This window comes from Oryx dammah, unplaced genomic scaffold, assembly GCF_014754425.2.
Source record: "Oryx dammah isolate SB20612 unplaced genomic scaffold, SCBI_Odam_1.1 HiC_scaffold_9, whole genome shotgun sequence".
Taxonomy (NCBI): domain Eukaryota; kingdom Metazoa; phylum Chordata; class Mammalia; order Artiodactyla; family Bovidae; genus Oryx; species Oryx dammah.
In genome coordinates, this window is record NW_024070193.1 from 22,496,236 (window position 1) to 22,518,896 (window position 22,661).

General features: G+C 40.2%; 1 protein-coding gene across 1 annotated transcript in view; it reads left to right on the plus strand.

Moving 5' to 3' along the window:
* SYNPR (synaptoporin) overlaps positions 1 to 22,661 on the plus strand; it is a 296,290-nt gene that overhangs the window by 219,357 nt on the left and 54,272 nt on the right. The window contains exon 4 of the mRNA XM_040246570.1: positions 16,870 to 17,068. Coding sequence (XP_040102504.1) covers positions 16,870 to 17,068 — 199 coding nt within the window. The remainder of the gene's footprint in view (positions 1 to 16,869; positions 17,069 to 22,661) is intronic.

A 22,661-nucleotide genomic window follows, 5' to 3' on the forward strand; every position in this document is an offset into this window, starting at 1 on the left:
CTCTGTATCAGGCACAGTGCTAATGACCTGTGTATCATATCATTTAATCCGGCATCAGCCTCTGAGAGGTAGATACTATGATTCACACCCTCTATAGACAAAACAATTAAGAAATTTGCCAAGATGACAAAGCAAGTAAATGGTGGAGGTTTAAACATGGGTAGCCTGACTCTAGGGGTCTTTACTCATGAAGGGCTAAGTGCAGAAATCAGAAGCACGGGTAACTCAAAGATGGGAAAATAGTGAGGCATGTAATCCTCAGAAAAGGCTTCATTGTGGAAATAGACTTGAGGAGTACTTTAAGTAGTAGTTTAAGTGGGAAAGTGCAGAAAAAGAAATGAGCTTGTATATGATAAGAATAGGGAAAAATGAAGGTAGAGGGGCTATAACATGGTGAGCATGAGTTCAGCAAAATCTCACTGGAGAGTACACAGAGTTGATCCTTATTATGGAATGAGGCACTTGTAATATTACATGTAATTCTTTGTTCATTCAACAAATATGTATTGAGCATCTGCTTAATACTGGCCATTGGAGGTACAGAGATTTTTTTTTTTTGAACCCAGACATGTTCTGCTAAGGCAGATACCCATTCAGTAGATATTTGTTATTTCTGTTTTTCAGTATTGGACTCTATCTTTCAGTGAATAACCCATTCATGAAGGTCACATGAAGTTCTACTCCATCTCCTTTTACCCCCTACACATACACACACACACACAAACACAGGGCACATGACTGTAGCCTGGCCAGTTAGAGCACCCAGCCTCTTGGCTTCAGTGATTGTATTAGAGATAGGCTGTGTTGTGCTGTGCTCAGTTGCTCAGTCATATATGACTCTTTGCAACCCCATGGACTGTAACCCACAAGCCCACCAGGCTTCTCTGTCTGTGGCATTTTCCAAGCAAGAATACTGGAGTGAGTTTCCATTTCATATTTAAGGGAATCTTCCCAACTCGGCATCAAACCCACCTCTGTTGTGTCTCCTGCATTGGCAGGTGGATTCTTTACCACTGTGCCACCTGGAAAGCCCTTTAGAGATGGACACATGACTTAATTTAGATTTTTTATCTGGAGCAAGAAGGGATGTTTGCTTCTGGTGATCAGGGTTAATGAGTTGATGAGATGTGGGTATGAAGCTGCCATTCTGCCCACCACTAGGAAAAAGGGTAAAGTCAGGCAGAGGCAAGATTTGAGGAATGGTCAGCCTGTGCCCTGCCAATTTGTGTGCGTCTGTATGTGCGTACGCTCTTGGACTCAGTGATAATAGTAAACAAAAGATAAATCTCATCTCAAATTTCTCAAAAGAAGCACTCCTAATCCCATAGAAGAAGGGAGTTTGGTTGGTAAGCTTTTCTTAATATGTCTTCTTATTCAGTTCAGTTTAATCACTCAGTCATGTCTGACTCTTTGCAACCCCATGGACTGCAGCATGCCAGGCCTCCCTGTCCATCACCAAATCTCGGAATTTACCCAAACTCATGTCCATAGAGTTGGTGATGCCATCCAACCATCTCATCCTCTGTCATCCCCTTCTCTTCCTGCCTTAAAACTTTCCCAGCATCAGGGTCTTTTCCAGTGAGTCAGTTCTTCACATCAGGTGGCCAAAGTATTGGAATTTCAGCTTTAGCATCAGTCCTTCCAATGAATATTCAGTACTGATTTTCTTTAGGATGGACTGGTTGGATCTCCTTGCAGTCCAAGGGACTCTCAAGAGTCTTCTCCAACACCACAGTTCAAAAGCATCAATTCTTCAGCACTCAGCTTTCTTTATAGTCCAGCTCTCACATCCATACATGACTGCTGGAAAAAATATAGCATAGTCTTCTTATTAAATTCAACCAATTGAAGATGCCAAATTATAGTACACTGGCCCACTCATCACAGACCATTAGACCCACTGAATATTTATATATGTGGGATTCTGAAATAATTGTGTAGATTTTAGATGAAAATCTAAACTTTAGGTTAAATTTTCCTTGATTGAAGGAGCCAAATTGAGTATTGAATCCTAATTATAATCCTCCTTTTATTAAAAATCTTTCTTTTCTTACTCACTTTGGTTCATGTTCATTGGCTTGATATCCAGACTATTAGGGTTGTCATAGGTTGGCCACATGTGGAATTTCTTTCACAAGATTTAAGAAATTAGAGAAACTAAACAGAGAAATGCAAAACTAAAAGTACTTTCAGAAAAGAATGTTCTTGAATCATGGGACATATCCTGATTTAAAACAACTACTTTCTTGAGAGGACACTTGGAATGAAAATAAAAATCTAGAGAAGTAGTGCAGGGTAGCACAAAGAGAGAGGTTCAATAGAAGAGAGAAGTGGATTTTATCCAATTTTGAGATGCCAGTGGGTATTTCTGCAGTTGATGCCTTTTCAGGATAAAGGATTAAATGGTTTTATTTATTAAAAGATTTTTATCTGAGATGCTTCAGTCATTTGTAAAGAAGCTAAATTAAAGTCAATTGAATCAATATTTTTGAGCACCTGCTATGTGCCAAGTAATGCTTGGAACACAATCCCTAAATCTAGGGGACTAGAATCCTTTTCTCTTTCTCCACATGTTTTCTTCTGTATTGGCCTCATTGTTTTCAAGTAGGATCCAATATACCTGTCTTAGGTCTTTAAATCCAGAGGAGGAAACATGACAATTGATCAGGTCTACATCTGACATTTTTCTGGGCTCCAAAATCACTGCAGATGGTGATTGCAGCCACGAAATTAAAAGACCCTTACTCCTTGGAAGGAAAGTTATGACCAACCTAGACAGCATATTAAAAAGCAGAGACATTACTTTGTCAACAAATGTACATCTAGTCAAGGTGATGGTTTTTCCAGTGGTCATTTATGGATGTGAGAGTTGGACTGTGAAGAAAGCTGAGCGCCGAAGAATTGATGCTTTTGAACTGTGGTGTTGGAGAAGACTCTTGAGAGTCCCATGGACTGCAAGGAGATCCAACCAGTCCATCCTAAAGGAGATCAGCCCTGAGTGTTCATTGGAAGGTCTGATGTTTTAAAGCTGAAACTCCAATACTTTGGCCACCTGATGTGAAGCGCTAACTCATTGGAAAAGACCCAGATGCTGGATAAGATTGAAGGTGGGAGGAGAAGAGAACGACAGAAGATTAGATGGTTGGATGGTATTACTGACTCAGTGGATATGAGTTTGGGTAAACTCCGAGAGTTGGTGATGGACAGGGAGGCCTGGCATGCTGTGGTTCATGGGGTTGCAAAGAGTTGGACACAACTGAGCAACTGAACTGAACTGAAGCAAAAACATCAGATGTCTACTCCATGGGGATACTAAAATAAATAAGTCTTGCTCTCATGTTGCAAATGTCCCCATCTTGAGGCCTCAGAGTGTGACTCACTTTCAGGGAAGAGATACAGGATGGACAGGGAGTGAGTGCACTGGATAATCATCAGAGTGGAACATCTAAGTCTGATCTCTCTTTTCCTACCGGTAGCCTAAGAGGCCATTTGAGGTCGGATGAAAATGAAATGTCAAAGACCAGGAAGGATTCATAATCTGAGGTAAAGGCATATGCCCTCTAGGTGAGGCATGGACAGTCAGTGGGATATCGGATATCTAGGTAGTATCATCTACAGTTCTCATACGAGAGCCCTTTATTGAGTATTTGCCAAGGACGGGAAGCTGATACATACTCTACACACTCATTGGCTGATGACAATAAAAACGATTGCTAGTGTGATGACATCCATATGACAGGTACTCAATATCAGGCCACGCATGTCCATATAACTTGAATATCAAAAGTGGACATAAGAAAAATGAAAATTTGGGGGAAAGTAAAAAATCATCATTTAGTGTAGCCATTCTCAAACATTAAGTCCCAGACCCCTCTACATTCTTATAAATGAGGACTACAGAGAGCTTTCCATTTGTGTGGAATATGTCTGTGAATATTTAGAAGATTACCAAATTAGAAATCAAAGCTAAGAAATGTATAAAATAGAAAAATATGCATTTTATTAGCCATCAGAACAACAGCTACATCCTATAGCAGTTTTCCTTCTGGAAAACTCTATCATATGTTTGCAAGAGAATGAGATTGAAAGTGACAAATAACATGTTAGTATTATTGTGAAAATAGTTTTGATCTCATGAACCCCCTGGAAGGGTTTCATGTATCCTCAGGGGTCTTTGAGTCACAGTTTGAGGAGTTCTGATCTAGAGTTTTCATAAACATTAAGTATTTCCAGGGAGCTAAATAGAAATATTGAATATGAAATTACTTGCAAGAATTATTTACAGCATATGTTCACATAGTTTAGACCTTGATTTCTAATTATCAGGGGAAGAAGCAGGATTTCACTTCTGTTCTCTTCCATTTAAACATTCTGTGAATCAAGGAAAAAAAAAACACACACATAGAAGGGTATTGGGTTTGGTTTTGTTTGAAATCTTTCCAATGACTAACTACTATTTTTTTCCTTTTGAAGACTTTTTGGACCCTTCAATAATAGTTTAGTATCACTGGCCTCATTAAAATATTCAAAGTTTTTCTGGTAGAATCTTTGCTATATGTTGTATACAGTGGTCTTTCATGGGAGATTGGTTCAAATTGAGGTGACGTATTTTTGGGAACAGATGTTCTGGAGGATGGCTTGGATAAGCAGGAAGGGATTAAGCAGGATATAGTCAAGGATTCCCTGATACCACAAACATGAAGTGTATTAGAATGGGTGAGGAGAGGAAGCTGCCTCATGCGTTTTCCTGGGCAGCGTGAAAAATGGTCTCTTTTTCATTATTAACTTCAGAGGCACCAAGTCGTCCCCAAGAATTCTTTTCCAGGGATAGACAGTGTGGGGTCACCCTGAGCATCTCTCCATTCATTCCCACTAGAACTAATATGCAGAAAATCCATTTTCCTTGCATCTGTGTTTTGCCCCAAATTTGACCTGGTGCTCCATTATAGGTAGCGAAAATAAACAGGATCCCTGCCTTCATGCAACTTAGAGCCTAGGAGGAGAGACAGGCAAAACACAGGTTCACAAACAAGCAGTGTGACTTCAGACAGGCACTAGAGCAATGAACAAAATAAATTAAGCAGTGGAGTGGGATAATGGGATGGACAGGCCCTTTAGGTTAGGTGGTCAAGTGAGGTCTCTCTGTGGTGGTGATACTTGCCTTGAGAATCTGAATGAAGAGATAAATCTGACGGCGGACAGCTTGAAGGCCAGTTAGGAGGTCCCAGTGGGCAGAGGAGTTGTGTTCCAGGAAGAGAAAGTATCAAGTGGGTGTGACGATAGCAAACAAGTGGGCAAGATCCAAATGATGTCAGACCTGTAAGCCATGATGAGGTGTTTGCATCTGGCCCTGAGTGGGAGGGGAAGCCTTAAAGGAGAGCTTTATGCCACGGAGTGACATGCTCTGATTTATGTAAGAGATTTCTGGTTGCTGTGTGGAAAATGAATTCTTAGATGTCATGTTTCAAATGCAACTTGAAAAAAGTATGATTAATCCCCTGTTGCTGGCAAAGCATCAGGAACATGGATGACATTATATTTGCTGACAATGAAGAGCAGTTTCCATCCTGAGCTGATAAATTCATTGAACAAACTGTGTTTAGTTAACTAAGATGAACAGTGTTTCCTTATGCCTTAGACGTTTTTTTTTTCCCCAAAAAAAAGAATTTGTGTATTTGCAGTAATATTAACAACCTGAAGAACTGGAAATTTACAACTTCATGGCCACTTGACAGGGCAATAGCTTTTCAGTGGTTTAAAGGAGAATGCATTTTGTTCTATATATATGAACGATTCCTGCTTATTTTATTATAATCTGGCAGATATATTGAATTTCCTTCCCAGCAAGGATTCTGTTAGTTTCCCTATCCTGAACATTCAACGAGGTCGTTATTATGTAAAGAATGAAATGACAGCAGGCAGAAGAAGAAAATGACCAAATAACTGCTGATAAGGGTGACTTTTTGACAGTATAGTAATAGAATGCATTGGATTTCTAGGTCTTGGAATTCTTCTTTTTGAAAGCATTTGGATTTTAAAAAAATCAACTTTAGTAATTAGACTTCTGCCTTGAATTTTGAGCGTTGGAAACTGTTTACAATTCACCTAGTAGTAGCAACTGCAATTGCCAATTACATGCAAGCATTCCAAGAAAGCTTCCCTGGTGGCTCAGACAGTAAAGCGTCTGCCTACAATGTGGGAGACCTGGGTTTAGTCCCTGGGTCGGAAAGAAGGAAATGGCAACAGACTCCAGTATTCTTGAATGGAAAATTTTGTGGACGGAGGAACCTGGTAGGCTACAGTCCATGGGGTTGCAAAGAGTCAGATACAACTGAGCAACTTCACTTTCTTTCTTTCTATTACAATAAATGTAATATATTATCTCATAATGTGAGTGTGTTTCATCCAGTCAGTTGAAGATGTGATGAGCAAAAACTGAGATTTCTTGCACAAAAAAGGCGGCGGGGTGGGGGGGTTGGGGGAGAAATTCTGCCTTCAGACTGCAACATAGAAATTCTGCTTTTCCAGGCTTTGGACTTAAGTTCGTGACATCAACTCTTACCTAGATCTCCAGGCTGCTTGCTTACCCTGTGCATTTCAGACTTGCCAGCCCCCACACTCACATGAGTTAATTCCTTAAAATAGAGTCCTTAAATTCTTTATAATATGTATCCTATTAGTACTGGTTCCCTGGAGAACCCTGACTAATAAACTCCTATCCCCAGCAGTTCTGCTTCTAGAAATTTATCCAAAGAACATACAGATATCCAAAGATACATATTCAAGGCATTGTTTCAGTGTTTAAAGATGGGAAATAAAATTTCCACCGCTGGAGGACCATTAAGAAAATTATTATGCGATCTGCACTAATGTAGAACATTCTAAACAATATGGTAATTCGTATATCCTCTAGGTATATTGGGCTTCCTTGGTGGCTCAGACGGTAAAGAATCTGCCTGCAATGTGGAAGACCTGGGTTCAATCTCTGTGTTGGGAAGAATCAACCCAGGGATCTTTAGGTATATTATAAGACTTAAAAATCTTATTAGGTAATAAACAGCAGTTTAAAGACCCTGTTGATTTCCATCTTTTAAGTTGTTAATACTAACTGAAATTATGAGAAACTTTACATTTTCCTTCTCTAATCATTTCTGTATTGATTGAACTTTTATACATAGCATATTTTGACTGTTAATAAATCAAATCAGTTTGACCTAAACTCTAAACAAAAGGTCAGCTCAGACAGATTTCTGCAGTCCTCTCCCACGTGACCTGTATGTGTTCCAAATATAAAAATCTTTTAGTTGAAGCCTTTGAATTGTTTATTTGTGAAACATTTCTGTACTAACTAGATAAAATGGACAGAGAGAGGCAGTTGCTTGGACATTCAAGTGTAAAAAAAAACAAACAAAACTCTGAGACTTGTTTGTTTCGTAATTCACTTGAGTATAGCACCATAGTTCAGGGAAAGCAAACAAGAAGGGAAAAAAATTTCCCTGAAATATACAGATAACGACCTCATTATCTATTTTAATTTGACAATGTAGAGGCAGTCTGAGTTCCCTATGACTCAAACTCTATTTGAAGAAACTAAAATTAATAAATCATAGCTTATGAGAATGGCAGTGCCTCTTTGCAAGTCATTATATGGTTTCAGAGAGTTTTTCTTCCTTCAGTCCTGCTCCAGGCCATGCCCTGGCTTCCACAGATCCATTGCTTTTTAATCACCTTGGAGTCTACCTTTTTACTTTGAAATGTTTATCTATACAAATGCAAACTTGTGAAGGGGGGATGAAATTTGAAAAGATTCTTCTAGCTTAGTGCACTTTCAGCAAATTTGATAAATATCTTTCTGGCCCATGGAACTGACATGCACATACTAGGGAGGTGAGCCAGTCATTTTCCAGCCTTATCTTCATATGAACAAGCACAGCAAATTGCATAAAAAAGAGTATTCTTTGCAATAACCTTAACTGCATTTTCCATGTCTAGCTCAGTTCTCTCTGCCCAATATTCTCCTTAAGAAAAAAAGTATCTTCCCTAATGGTAAGGTAAAGAACAGAAAAAGTAATAGAAAGTTCCTCCCGTGGAAACCAGTAAGCTTTAGTTCATTTAATGCAGAATCACATCAAGGAGATAAGCCTTTGTGTTTAAGAGCTGGAGTATATACAGTGTTTTTTCTTTCCCTTAGTTTTGTTTTCTTCTTTTAGGGAAATATTTTTAGTGAATACCTGATGGGCTTTGGTTGCAAGTCTTGGAGATGAAGCTGATTTTGATACAAACTTAGGGCAAAAACGTCTGCAAAAGTGATTCTGGCTGCCTAAGCAATGCCTTTTACCTGAAAATAAGGAAGCTGGAAATCAGCTCTCATGTCTAGCAGACAGGAGTATAGGTACCACCTCCAGGTCCACTGACCTTCCTGGTAACAGAGAGCATCATTAAATTCCCTAAGGCACTCCTCAAAGGATATTTGTAACCTGGATTGTTTTCATTTTGCCTAGTAATGACCCCTTTTGTCCACAGAGGCATTTCAGGTAAACAGATCCTTTTCAGCTTCTGATCAGTGAGTCCTATGTCTCAGATAGAGTCTCTCCAGGTTCCTTTGCAGGATAAGGACTTCAAACTTGTGTCCAGCTTTAGCAACCAGAGAGCAGATGCTGGAGCCTTCTTTCAGCTCTCAACTGCAACTGGCATGTTTCCCAAGACTCTTCTCAGTCCTCACACTGTCCCCATCTTCTGCCTTTTCCACCCTAAATAGATCCTCTACCTAAGGCTCCATGAAGTCAGACACTCCCTAGATTTTGACCACAGCATAAAAATACGCTTTAAGAGGTACTGGTGGGAAAAAAAAAGAAGTACTGGTGGTATAAAGGAAATCCTTGCTATAATCAATGTGTGAGTCTTGAGAAACAGTTTGAAACTACCCATGAGCCCAGGAAACGTGGAACAAAATATCACAGATCCCAGACACTCCGACATTCAGCCCATGACCACTCTCCTGCTAAGAAACAACCTAAGGTGGAGATTAATAGAGAGAGGGAAAGTGAAAAGTGAAAGTCACTCATTTGTTTCCAACTCTTTCCAACCCTATGGACTGTAACCAGCCAGGCTCCTCTGTCCATGGAATTCTCCAGGCAAGAATACTGGAGTTAGCCATTTCCTCCTTCATGGGATCTTCCTGACCCAGGGATCCAGCCCAGGTCTCCTGCATTACAAGCAGAGTCTCTACCATCTGAGCCATGACTGACTACAAGAAGTCTCTGAGAAAGGGCAGCCTTGCTGTGGGAAGTCAGTAAATAGGTGAGTGATAAAAAAAACAATGAATAGTATTAAATACTATATTTTTTTCATGTGGGAGGTTAAGAGTAAAAACTTTGGGGTCATATACACTCTGTTTTGGGCTTCCCCGGTAGTGCCAGTGGTAAACAACCCACCTGCCAGTACAGGAGACGTAAGAGATATAGGTTTGACCCCTGGGTGGGGAAGATTCCCTGGAGGATGGCAGTATGGATCCCAGTATTCTTGCTGGAGAACCCCATGAACAGAGAAGCCTGGCAGGCTAAAGTCCATGGGGTCGCAGAGAGTTGAACTCTACTGAAGCAATGTAGCACACACACACACTGTTTGAAGGCCTTTGCTTCAATAAGTTGAATTACCACTGTGCTCCTCACTTTCCTCTCCACTAAAAAGAAGGGAAATAGTACCCACTTTATCTAGTTTAAAGGTATGAGATAATACATGAAAGCCTTTGGCTTGGTGACTAGCCTAGTATGCACTCAAAAAAGTTGTCAGTTGGTGATCAGCACCCAGCAGTAGCAGAGGTGGGCTCACCATCACTGTCCTAAGTAGCGTCACCAAATGCCATGCTTCAGGTTCAGTAAGAAAACCAGGGGAAATGGCAGTGAGAGGGGATTTGTCCCTTTCAACCTTCTGTATAATCTTCACTCCCATTCCTCACAACTCATTACCATCCTGTCTTAGCTTCTCTAATGACTGGTGCGTGGGGCTCAATATATCCCTCGTGAATGAATAAAGGACTTAAGCATAGCAGACTTTTGCCTCTCTCTTTGCCATCTGGGTGATCTTCGGTGATTCTTTCAAGTTGTCTGACCTCCAGCTTTCTCATCTGTAAGTGAAGAAGGTTGCTGGGAAGAGAAAATGAGATGTGTTTAAAAGTATATGTAAACTCACAGGATCTTGTAGTCGTTTATGTTGCAAGTCATACAGGATGAGCAAGTAGAGGTGTCTGCAAATGCACACACAGGTGCACTCATTATACACACACATACACACATGTGACTAGCAAAGGAAAAGACAATCTAAAAACCAGACAAATGCCAGTATTTCCTGGTGGGAAGAGAGAAAGAAGTAGAGCAAGAGGATTTGAGTCTTTATCAACTGGTGCAAAGATTGAAACAGGGGCTACAGAAAATTATCTTATGAGGAGAAGCGTGCTCAGCACCACGATTTGCCAGTTGCCTTCTGATCTCCGCTTGGCCACTTTAATTCTGGCTGTCAGAAATTCTGTGGCAGCAATTTTCTCCCAAATACTTTAATGCTTCCTGCATTTACTCCTGGTTGGGGTCACCACCCTTGGGATGTGTCATTACTGTCTTGCACTGAACCACCCCCAGGTATAATGTTAGGAGCTTAAGTCCTATTTTGTTCCACACCCAGTGAAACATACTGTCCACAAGTTCAAAAGTCTTATGACCAGATGCCCTTACTGACACAGTGCTATCTGAAGATGAATCTGTGCTGTCCTTTACTCTCCTCCTGTGAAGAACCACAGATGCTATGATGATCACAGTTTCAGTACCTGAGGCAGTCAGGTTCATTTTCCTCTGCTTACTTATAAAGCAAATGTTAGGATAACCCAGGACAAAATTTGGAAACTTGGATGCTTTTAATGACTTCCTATTTGTTGGCCTAAAGGGATTCAACTCCATCATTGCTGGGTACCTTGAATGATGCCTAATTCAAGTGCTTTGAGGTGGAAGCAGAACGAATGTTGGTTTAGAATCTTATTCAGTGAAAACTATCCGTCTATCATTAGATTAGATGGCATGGGAAAGCTGGCTCAGCCATTTTTATACAAATATTTGGCTGGAAATCTAAGGATGCTGTAATTTTTGAAGCAGAGAGGCAAGAAAGTGTCATACTTACTAGTATAGCTCCTCCTAATCTGCTTGCATCCAAGACTCACCTCTGCTGTTCACTTCCTATTTGACTTCCAGTAAGCTCACTACCTACCTCAAACCTGTTTCCTCATCTGTGTAATGGGGGCAGATAGTACCTACTTGAGAAGGCTGTTATGATCTTTAAGTGAGACACAAGCAGTAAAGAAGCTAATACAATGCCTGGAGGTTGAAAAATGGTGGTGGTGGTTGACAAAAATATTTTTATTAATAAAGTAACACCAGCTTGCTTAATACTTTTTCAGGCCCTACAAATAGAACTAAAAACTGTGGGTGCCCAGCAGTTCCTTTAGTTTAACTGAAGCAAGAGTGAAATGTTTAAAAGCCTCTGTTTAAGTGTTGGTAAATTTTTAAGAAGAAAAGGAAAAATCTGTTCTCACATGGAGGTTTTTTGTGGATAGGCACAATGTAGTAAAACCCAATGAAATTCAAGTACCTCTTGATTGAGTCAGGCCAGCCAAGAAGGGCATTATAGATTTGAAATCAACAAATTGGATTTGGCCCTTTTGCAGTCTCAGGGATTGCTTCCTGACTAGTCCCTCACAAGAACAGAAGTAGGCCCATCAGCTTCCAGATTCCATCAACTGACACTATCTGTACAGAAGAGGTTTCCCCTTGTTTAGGTTCTGAATGAATAATATTTGCTTCCAAAGTTATTATAGCTGATAAACACATGGTGACTCTAAAATCTCTCTCTGCAAAATAAAGCATGCAAATTTATGCATATGTATGTAACTATTGCCTAGAAGAACCTTTCTGGTAAAATATATATGTTTAGTAATAAATGCCATCCCATAGCATTCAAAGTGTTTAGTGACATGAATTATTATGCTCAGACCATTTTCAGCTGACATGCTCTTCCTTTATAAATGATGCCCATTCCCTTCCACGGAACAGGCACCATAATACAGCTTTACTTCTGTTTCCCCTTGGTCCTGATTTTACCCGTGTGGCTTCAAGCTAAGTACCAAGCTATAGATAATTGGTATTAATAAGCACAGGGAATTTGTTAGTGATTTTTTTTTTTGTCTTGTGCTTAAGCACCATTAACATTTACTGTAAATCAATACAATAAGTTAGCAATGAGGAAAATGTTGGTATTCAGCTGATTGCGTAGAAAAAAAATTATTTTATTCTCCCCCTCCCTGCTGCTCTCTGTGTACTCAAAACTTGCAGACCTGATGCGCCCATGTGAGCCGAGGGATCTGGTGCATTAGAAGCGTTGCAGATCCTGACACCTGGACAGGAGGTGTGCATGTTTCTAAATAGTCACCACAGGTGACATGATCCTGCCTGTTGTTTTTGTTTTACATGTTGTTTATTATTTAGTTTTTGTTTTACATGTTGTTTATTATTTAGTATTGGTCTTCAGATAAAGATTCACTCCTGAGTATGTATCCAAAGAAAATAGTAACACAAATAGAAAAGATATATGCACCCTCATATTCACTGCATCATTATTTACAATAGCCAAGATATGGAAGCAACCTAAGTGCACATTAATAGATGAAAGGATCAAGAAGATGTGTGTGTGGTGGAAAGTTAGCCAAAAAAGAAATGAAGTCTTGCCATTTTCAACAACATGGACGAACCTAAAGGGTGTTATGCTTGGTGAAATAAGTCAGACAGAGAAAGACAGACACTACATGATTTCCACTTACGTGTGGAATCTAAAAAACAAAACATGCTCCAACATAACAAAACAGAAACAGAGTTATAGATACAGAGAACAGGAGAACAATCAGGTGATTGCCGGAGGGAAGGAGGTGGGAGGGGGAGAGAACTAAATGAGGGAGATTAAGAGGTTGCAAAAAAAAATGAGTGACAGGTATGAAATGTACAGTGTGGGGAATATAGTCAATAACTATGTAATATCTTCATATGATAATATCATGACTAGACTTATCATGGTGGTCATTTTGAAAGGCGTAGAAATATCAAATCACTTTGCTGTACAATGGGAACTAATACAGTGCTGTAGGTCACTTACACGTCAAAAATGAACAAACGGATTCATAGAAAAAAATCAGTCAGATTTGTGGTTACTGGGGGTGAGGGAGGAATTGGATGAAGACATTCAGAAGGTGCAAATTTCCAGTTATAAAATAAATAAATACTAGGGACATAATGTAAAATAGGATAAACATACTATACGTTATATGTGAAAGTTAAGGAAATAAACCCTAAAGTTGTCATCACTAGGAAAAATAAAGGCGATAAAAGACACGAGTCTATAATCTGACCCACAGGATCCAGCAATGAGGGTCTCTGGCTACATTTGCATCTCATCCTACAACATTCATATTCTTTCCTGCCATATTCCAGTTTCAAGCCATATTTCATCATTTCACATGTGTTGTACTCCTTGCTTTTGTGGAATCTTGGTACATGCTCTTTCATCTCTATTTTTTAACAGTTTTAATTGAAATATAATTCACATAGCATAGCATTCATTCATGTAAAATGTACTGTCAAATGACTTGTAATATTTAACAGCATAAGGCTCTATCACCACAGTCAATTCTAAAGTGTTTTTGTTACCCCCAAAAGAAATCCTGTACCACTTAGCCATCATCCCCAATTCTCACCAACCAGCCCTTGGTGAACACTAGCTTGCTTTTCATTGCCATAAATTTGCCTATTCTGAACATTCCCTTTACATGGAATCATGCAATCTATGGTCTTTTGCGACGGGCTTGTTTCACTTAGCATAATGTTTTCAAGGATCATCCATGCTGTAACATGTATCAGTACTTATTCCTTCTTATTGATAAATAATATTCCACCCTATGAGTATATACCACATTTTATTTATCCATTCATCAGCTGAAGATGTTTGATTGTTTCCACTTTGGGGCTATTATGAATAATGCTGATATGAACATTCCAGTACAAGTTTAGTACAGACAAATGTTACCACTTCTCTTGGATATGTAATATGTAGGAGTGGAATTGCTGGACCATGCCATAGCTCTATGTTTACCACTTGAAGAACTGCAAGACTGTTTTCCAAATTATGGAATTTCCTGCTTTCTAATGAGTTTGCTATTCTAATCCTGTCTTGTTATTCCAGTCTAATCTTGCTAACTCATTCCAATTTTATAATCATTTTGATTATAACCATCCTACTGGGTCTGAAGTCATATTTCATTGTGCTTTTTTCTCAACTTTTGGTCTGGACAGTTTTCTACTCACTTTTCAAGCTGCAGCTTAAATAATCACTTCTACAAGGAATCTTACCTTGACCACCTCATCCCCAAACTAGTCTTGGGCTCCTCTCAGAAAAGCCATTTTTTCCTCTCTAAACCCAAAGTGCAAGATGTGCAGAGACAAACCCATATATATCTTTGTTCCCTACTTTATCCCCAGAATCTAGACACTGTGTGAACTACAGAGCTTCTTGTTAAAAATGAGTTGAATGAATGATCCATTACATAACAGTGAGGAAAAAAAAGGGGGGCTCATTATCTGAAAATCACCTCTATCAGAATAATTGGCATGATTACCTTTTAAATTTATTTCATTTTTCAGCATTCCCACAGACTCAACTACTGAGAAACATTTTAGTATGTCTGGCAAGGGAAAGAAAGAGTCTCTACAGTATAACCATGATGAATGCTTCTCTCTCCATGAGTTTTACTGCAGCCGTACACTTTTCTGGTTTATAAGAAACAGGAGGAGGCTCAGTATAAATATGCAAAATCAAGTGGACAATGTAAACAGTTGTTTTTTTGTTTTTTTTTTTAAGTCAAACAGTAAGTGAAGAAGAATAGATTTCTGAGACATAAGGGGGACTGGCGTTTCCTGTTTTGGTTGTCAACTAGGCTACTTCTAACAGTTTCACTTCAGTAGCTCTGGGACAGATCCTAGAATAAACATTTTTAGCAGGACTTTGCTAGTTGTCCATGGGCTCCACTTTTTAAAAAGTTCATCCTAGTTAATATTTTCAATAATCAACAGAAGCAAATTAACATAGCAGTTTAAAATTTTCTGGCCCTATTTACTAGCCTTGTGGTTTAGCACAAATCATTTAATCTTTTTTAAGCCTGTAGGTTCATGTATAAAGGGGGAATGGACAATTAAGTGCCTACATCATAAGGCTTTTTATGAGCATCAAATGAAATAATACATATAAAACATAGTATCTGGCACATAAATGCTTGGGTATGTTAGTTGTATTGGTATTACTCTTTTTTTATTTTGTATTATCTAGGAGAATGTACATAACAAATCTGTTTAAAGGAATTAGCTTTTACTTAGTAAAAGAAATACTCCTTGAGCTTAAGTTGGGAATTTATCAGATTCATCAATGGTTTTTATTATCATTGTTACTTTTATAGGTAATTTTTCCAGATGGTCCTTTACTGATATTGCTAACGCTTGTTCATTTGTATTTCCAAGTTCCTTCCAATACTCAAGAAATGATTTAGGCATTTCTGAAGAAACCTAATTTTGGCTCCTATACTACTACCCTCCAAAATCTTATTTCTCTCTATTAAGTAATAGAGGGAGGGGAGGACAAGAGAGCAACAGAGGATGAGATGGTTGAATGGCATCACCAACTCAGTGGACATGAGTTAGAGCAAACTCTGGGGGATAGTGAAGGAAGGGGAATCCTGGCATGCTGCAGTCCATGGAGTTACAAAACGTCAGACATTTCTTAGCGAATGAACAAGAAGAAGTCACTATGCCCCTGAATGCTATCCTGATCGATCTTATTCTCTAAAATAGAAATTCTCAAATTTCAGTCAAACTACGGTCTATCAGTCACCTTACAGAATCAAGAATGTTCGTTTACTTACCCAAGTCCTGTTTACCGAGTATCTAACCAGTATCAGGGATTCGTGATTTACAGAGGAGAAATCAAGATCCCAAATCCAGGAGAGACAGAAAAAAGAAAAACAAACAAGAAAATAGATCACCAAGGCAATGTAGCTGGTACTGAGTGCTATGAATGACACTGAACAGGTTGATGTCATAGACATGTCTAAGGGAAAGGAGCTATTTTAGATTAATTGTCAGGAAAAGACTCTCCCAGGAGATGACATTTTGAGTTGTCACTTGAGTGCTGCAAAGGAACCAGCCACGGGCAATGTCAGGGAACAGAGTGACTGAGGAAAAGAGAAGAGTCAGTGAAAAGACCCTAACCAGGACCTGATGGGTCATGTTCAGGAGTTAGGGTAGAGTCCAAGTATGGTGAGAAAGCACTGGAGGATTTCAGGGAGAGGATGTCATAATCTAATCCGTCATCGATTTCAGGTTCGCTTTCCCCTTCCCTTCTTCTTGTCTTTCATGTAACTAGCTACTGTGAAGCCCAGTGGGATAATGTTTAACTGTAGTATCCACTGCCACAATTCCAGCTGCAACCTCTGTAAGTTCTCGTGTCACAGAGGCATGCCATGTGAGGTCCCAAATCAAATCTCACATTAAGGTTTCTTGATATGAACCATTTTTAAAGCCTTTATTGAATTTGTTAAAATATTACTTCTGTTTTATGTTTTGGTTTTTTTGGCCGCAAAGCATGTGGGATCTTGAACTCCCCAACCAGGGATCAACCGCCTGCATTGGAAGATGACCACCAGGAAAGTCCTCAGAGCTCACTTACTGGCATTCTCACTTTCTCTCCTTGGCATGTTAATGATTCCCCTCTCTGGTATCTCTGATACTTTAGGTTACACCAGGTGACCTTTGAGGTGCCCACCTGCGAGGGGAAGGAGCGACAGAAGGTGTCCCTGATTGGTGACTCCTCGTCCTCAGCAGAGTTCTTCGTCACCGTCGCCGTCTTCGCCTTCCTCTACTCCTTGGCTGCCACTGTCGTTTACATTTTCTTCCAGAACAAGTATCGAGAGAACAACCGGGGTCCACTCATCGTAAGTGGTTTGCTTTGTGAAATAATTTTTTCTGTCGTTTCTAATTTCTTTCTTCCAATGCTTAAGGGGCTTACCTGAGTCCTCAGGGCAGGTGTTTGAAAAGCAATCACATTCTTTTTCATCCAGATCCCTTAGATCTAAAATGAAAATATGATGCCTGTCATTCTTTTGTGCCCCTGTACTGAAAAAGTATCATTAGAGTTGCTAGAAACTTCTGAAATAGATGGTTGGAAATCTCATGAGGTCATGGAAAGAGTAATGAGGCTTGCTGCAGATTTATTGGTAATTCCAGTATTATGGAGTTAATCGACCATTTTTTTCTCACTGGTTGTTTAGACAATATGACTTGTACTTACTTGAAGTGTGTTGTTCCTCTAATATATGATAGACTGGTCATAGAGTGGTTTAGGGTTAGCTCTCCGTCTCTGAATTTCAACCTCTCTCTCTCTCATCTTATTTCTTTCCACCACCAACCCTGGTGACTCAGATGGTAAAGAATCTGCCTGTCATGCAAGAAACACCCTGGTGTGATTCCTGGGTCAGAAAGACCGCCTGAGGGAGAGCATGGTAATGCAGTCCATTATTCTTGCCAGGAGAATCCCATAGACAGAGGAGCCTGGCAGACTACCGTCCATGGGTTCGCAAAGAGTTCGACATGACTGAAACAACTTAGCGTGCACATACCACCAACCCCTGCTACTTTCTGTTTCCTTACACAGTAGTTCAAGGACTCATCTGGGTGAAACCAGGCTAGTGGGTGAGAGACACATAGACACCTAGGGGGTTGCAGCAACTCCTGGAGTGGTACATGGTGTAGATAACTTTAAAGAAATGTATTTCTCAGCCTTCACATGTACATTTGCCTAAAATTTATCTTACTGAGAATGCCCTGCTTCTGAAAATATCTTTCTTAATCACCTACTTCCCTTTTATGAAAGAAAAGTATCCTCTTTTCAGTTCAGTTCAGTTCAGTTCAGTCACTCAGTAGTGTCCAACTCTTTATGACCCCATGGACTACAGCACACTAGGCCTCCCTGTCCATCACCAACTCCCAGAGTTTACTCAAACTCAGGCCCATTGAGTCGGTGATGCCATCCAACCATCTCATCCTCTGTCATCCCTTTCTTTCTCCTCCCACCTTCAATCTTTCCCAACCTCAGGGTCTTTTCAAATGAGTCAGCTCTTTGCATCAGGTGGCCAAAATATTGGAGTTTCAGCTTCAGCATCAGTCCTTCCAGTGAATATTCAGAACGGATTTCCTTTAGGATGGACTGGTTGGATCTCCTTGCAGTCGAAGGGACTCTCAAGAGTCTTCTCCAACACCACAGTTCAAAAGCATCAATTCTTCAGTGCTCAGCTTTCTTTATAGTCGAACTGTCACATCCATACATGACTACTGGAAAAACCATAGCCTTGACTAGACGGGCCTTTGTTGGCAAAGTAATATTGCTGCTTTTTAATATGCTATCTAGGTTGGTCATAACTTTCCTTCCAAGAAGTAAGCGTCTTTTAATTTCATGGCTGCAGTCACCATCTGCAGTGATTTTGGAGCCCCCAGAAAGAAAGTCTGACACTGTTTACACTGTTTCCCCATCTATTTGCCATGAAATAATGGGACCAGATGCCATGATCTTCATTTTCTGAATGTTTTAGCTTTAAGCCAACTTTTTAATTCTCCTCTTTCACTTTCATCAAGAGGCTCTTTAGTTCTTCACTTTCCGCCATAAGGGTGGTGTCATCTGCACATCTGAGGTTATTGATATGTCTTCCAACAATCTTGATTCCAGCGTGTGCTTCATCCAGCCCAGCATTTCTCATGACGTACTCTGCATAGAAGTTAAATAAGCAGGGTGACAATATACAGCCTTAACGTACTCCTTTTCCTATTTGGAACCAGTCTGTTGTTCCATGTCCAGTTCTAACTGTTGCTTCCTGACCTGCATACCTCTTGATTTCTCAAGAGGCAGGTCAGGTGGTCTGATATTCCCATCTCTTTCAGAATTTTTCACAGTTTATTGTGATCCACACAGTCAAAGGTTTGGCATAGTCAATAAAGCAGAAATAAATGTTTTTCTGGAACTTTCTTGCTTTTTCGATGATCCAGCATATGTTAGCAATTTGATCTCTGGTTCCTCTCCCTTTTCTAAAACTTGAACATCTGAAGTTCATGGTTCACGTATTGTTGAAGCCTGGCTTGGAGAATTTTGAGTATTACTTTACTAGCGTGTGAGATGAGTGCAACTATGCAGTAGTTTGAGCATTCTTTGGCATCACCTTTCTTTGGGATTGGAATGAAAACTGACCTTTTCCAGTCCTGTGGCCACTACTGAGTTTTCCAAATTTGCTGGCATATTGAGTACAGCACTTTCACAGCATCACCTTTCAGGATTTGAAATAGCTCAGCTGAAATTCCATCACCTTCACTAGCTTTGTTCATAGTGATGCTTTGTAAGGCCTCCTCAGACAGCCATTTTGCTTTTTTGCATTTCTTTTTCTTGGGGATGGTCTTGCTCCCTGTCTCCTATACAATGTCACGAACCTCTGTCCATAGTTCTTCAGGCATAGCTCATAGTTCATATAGAGCTTCTCCATCTTTGGCTTCAAAGAATATAATCAATCTGATTTCAATGTTGACCATCTGGTGATGTCCATATATAGAGTCTTCTCTTGTGTTGTTGGAAGAGGGAGTTTGCTATGACCAGTGCGTTCCTTTGGCAGAACTCTATTAGCCTTTGCCCTGCTTCATTCTGTACTCAAAGGCCAAATTTGCCTGTTACTCCAGGTGTTTCTTGACTTCCTACTTTTGCATTCCAGTCCCCTATAATGAAGAGGACATCTTTTTTGGGTGTTAGTTCTAAAAGGTCTTGTAGGTCTTCATAGAACTGTTCAACTTCAGCTTCTTCAGCATTACTGGTTGGGGCATAGACTTGGATTACCGTGATACTGAATGCTTTGCCTTGGAAATGAACAGAGATCATTCTGTCGTTTTTGAGATTGCATCCAAGTACTACTTTTTGGATTCTTTTTTTGACTATGTCGGCTGCTCCATTTCTCCTAAGGGATTCCTGCCCACAGTAGTAGATATAATGGTCATCTGAGTTAAATTCACCCATTCCAGTCCATTTTAGTTCGCTGATTCCTAAAATGTTGACGTTCACTGTTGCCATCTCCTGTTTGACCACTTCCAATTTGCCTTGATTCATGGACCTAACATTCCAGGTTCCTATGAAAAATTGCTCTTTACAGTATCTGACCTTGCTTCTGTCACCAGTTACATCCACAACTGGATGTTGCTTTTGCTTTCACTCCATCTCTTCATTCCTTCTGAAGTTATTTCTCCACTGATCTCAGGTAGCATATTGGGCACCTACCGACCTGGAGAGTTCATCTTTCTGTGCCCTTTTTGCCTTTCCATACTGTTCATGGGGTTCTCAAGGCAAGAATACTGAAGTGGTTTGCCGTTCCCTTCTCCAGTGGACCACATTTTGTCACAACTCTCCACAATGACCCATCTGTCTTGGGTGGCCCGCCATGGCATGGCTCATAGTTTCATTGAGTTAGACAAGGCTGTGGTCCATGTGATCAGATTGGTAGGTTTTTGTGGTTGTGGTTTTCAGTCTGCCCTCTGATGGAGAAGGATAAGAGGCTTATGGAAGCTTCCTGATGGGAGAGATTGACTGAGAGGGAAACTGGCTCTTGTTCTGATGGGCGGAGCCATACTCAGTAAATCTTTAATCCAATTTTCTGTTGATGGGTGGATCTATGTTCCCTCCCTGCTATTTACCTGGGGCCAAACTATGGCAAGGTAATAAAGATAATGGTGACTCCCTCAAAAGACCCCACGCATGCACTGCTACACTCAGTGCCCCCAACCCTGCAGCAGGCCACCACCGACCCACGCCTCTGCCGGAGACTCCCGGACACCCACAGGCAATCTGGGACAGTCTCCTGTGGGGTCACTGCTCCTTTCTCCTGGGTCCTGGCGCACAAGGTTCTGTCTGTGCCCTCTAAGAGTCTATTTCCCAGTCCTGTGTAAGTTCTGGCAGCTCAATAGTGGGGTTAATGGCAACCTCCTCCAAGAGGGCTTATGCCATACCCAAGACTGCTGCACCCAGAGCCCCCGCCCCTGCAGCAGGCCACTGCTGACCCGCACCTCCACAGGAGACGCTCAGACACAGTTCTGGCTCAGTCTCTGTGGGGTCTGTGGGTCCTGGTGCACACAAGGTTTGTTTGAGCCCTCTGAGCGTCTCTCGGAGAAGGCAATGGCACCCCACTCCAGCACTCTTGCCTGGAAAATGCTATGGACAGAGGAGCCTGGTAGGCTGCAGTCCATGGGGTCGCTGAGTCAGACATGACAGTGACTTCACTTTCACTTTTCATTTCCATGCGTTGGTGAAGGAAATGGCAACCCACTCCAGTGTTCTTGCCTGGAGAATCCCAGGGACGGGGGAGCCTGGTGGGCTGCCGTCTATGGGGTCGCACAGAGTCAGACACGACTGATGCGACTTAGCAGCAGCAGCAGAGTGTCTCTGGCGGGAATGGGGTTTGATTCTAAATGTGAATTTGCCCCTCCCACTGTCTTGCTGGGGCTTCTCCTTTGCCCTTGGATGTGGGGTTTCTCCACATGGCCGGTCCAGCAAAGCGCAGCCGCTGCTCCTGACCTTGGATGTGGGGTATCTCCTCATGGCCATCGCTCCTGACCTTGGACATGGGGTATCTCCTCACAGCCACCACTCTTGACCTTGGACCTTTTACATCCCAAATTTTACACACTTCTTTTACATCCCAAATATTTCTACATGGTACATTGTTAGGTTCCAAAACATTGGAGGCACTGAAAAAAAAAGGACAATTTGAAGTATTGGTGTTGATATTGACAAAAGTACCTGATTCAAATGCCTAGGTTATGTATCCTTTTGCATGTAAGAAGGTTTCCAATTTTTTCCTTTCAATAAAATAGAAAGTCTTAATCTATTGATGAGCTGATCATTAAAAAATAGTTTTGATGACAGATCACTATGTGATCTGGAACATATTACTCAGAATAAATTCAGAGAAACTAATGGCATCATTATAATAAAACCCCATTCATTCTCATCTACTCATTTATGCCAGCAAGCCTTCTCAACACATCTATACAACAAAAATTAAAAATTAAATTTATGCTGAATCATGTCCTATTTTAGAGGTAAATAATATGTGTCCCTCAAAAATGCATAAACCTAAAAAAGTTTGTAAACTAGTTGAAGAAAAAATAACCCCATATAATTCTAGTAAAAATTTTACTTTTAAAATTTAATAATTATTAACATTTATAACATGTTTATGTTGTTTTGGATTATTATGTGCATTAATAATATTTTTAGTGATTGTGCAACTCAAAAGAAATTTTTGATACTTAAAGCATTAGGGTTATGGGTAATCAAAAAATAATTTAAAATTAGATATGTATTTTTGTTGCAAAGAAATATAACAGGATGATTGATAAAATCATCCCAAGATAAATAAATAAATGTTATATGAGGCTGAGAATCAGTGTAGGATTCAAGAGAACAAAATGAAATATAAAATTTCCAACTGTTAAAGAGGTGTT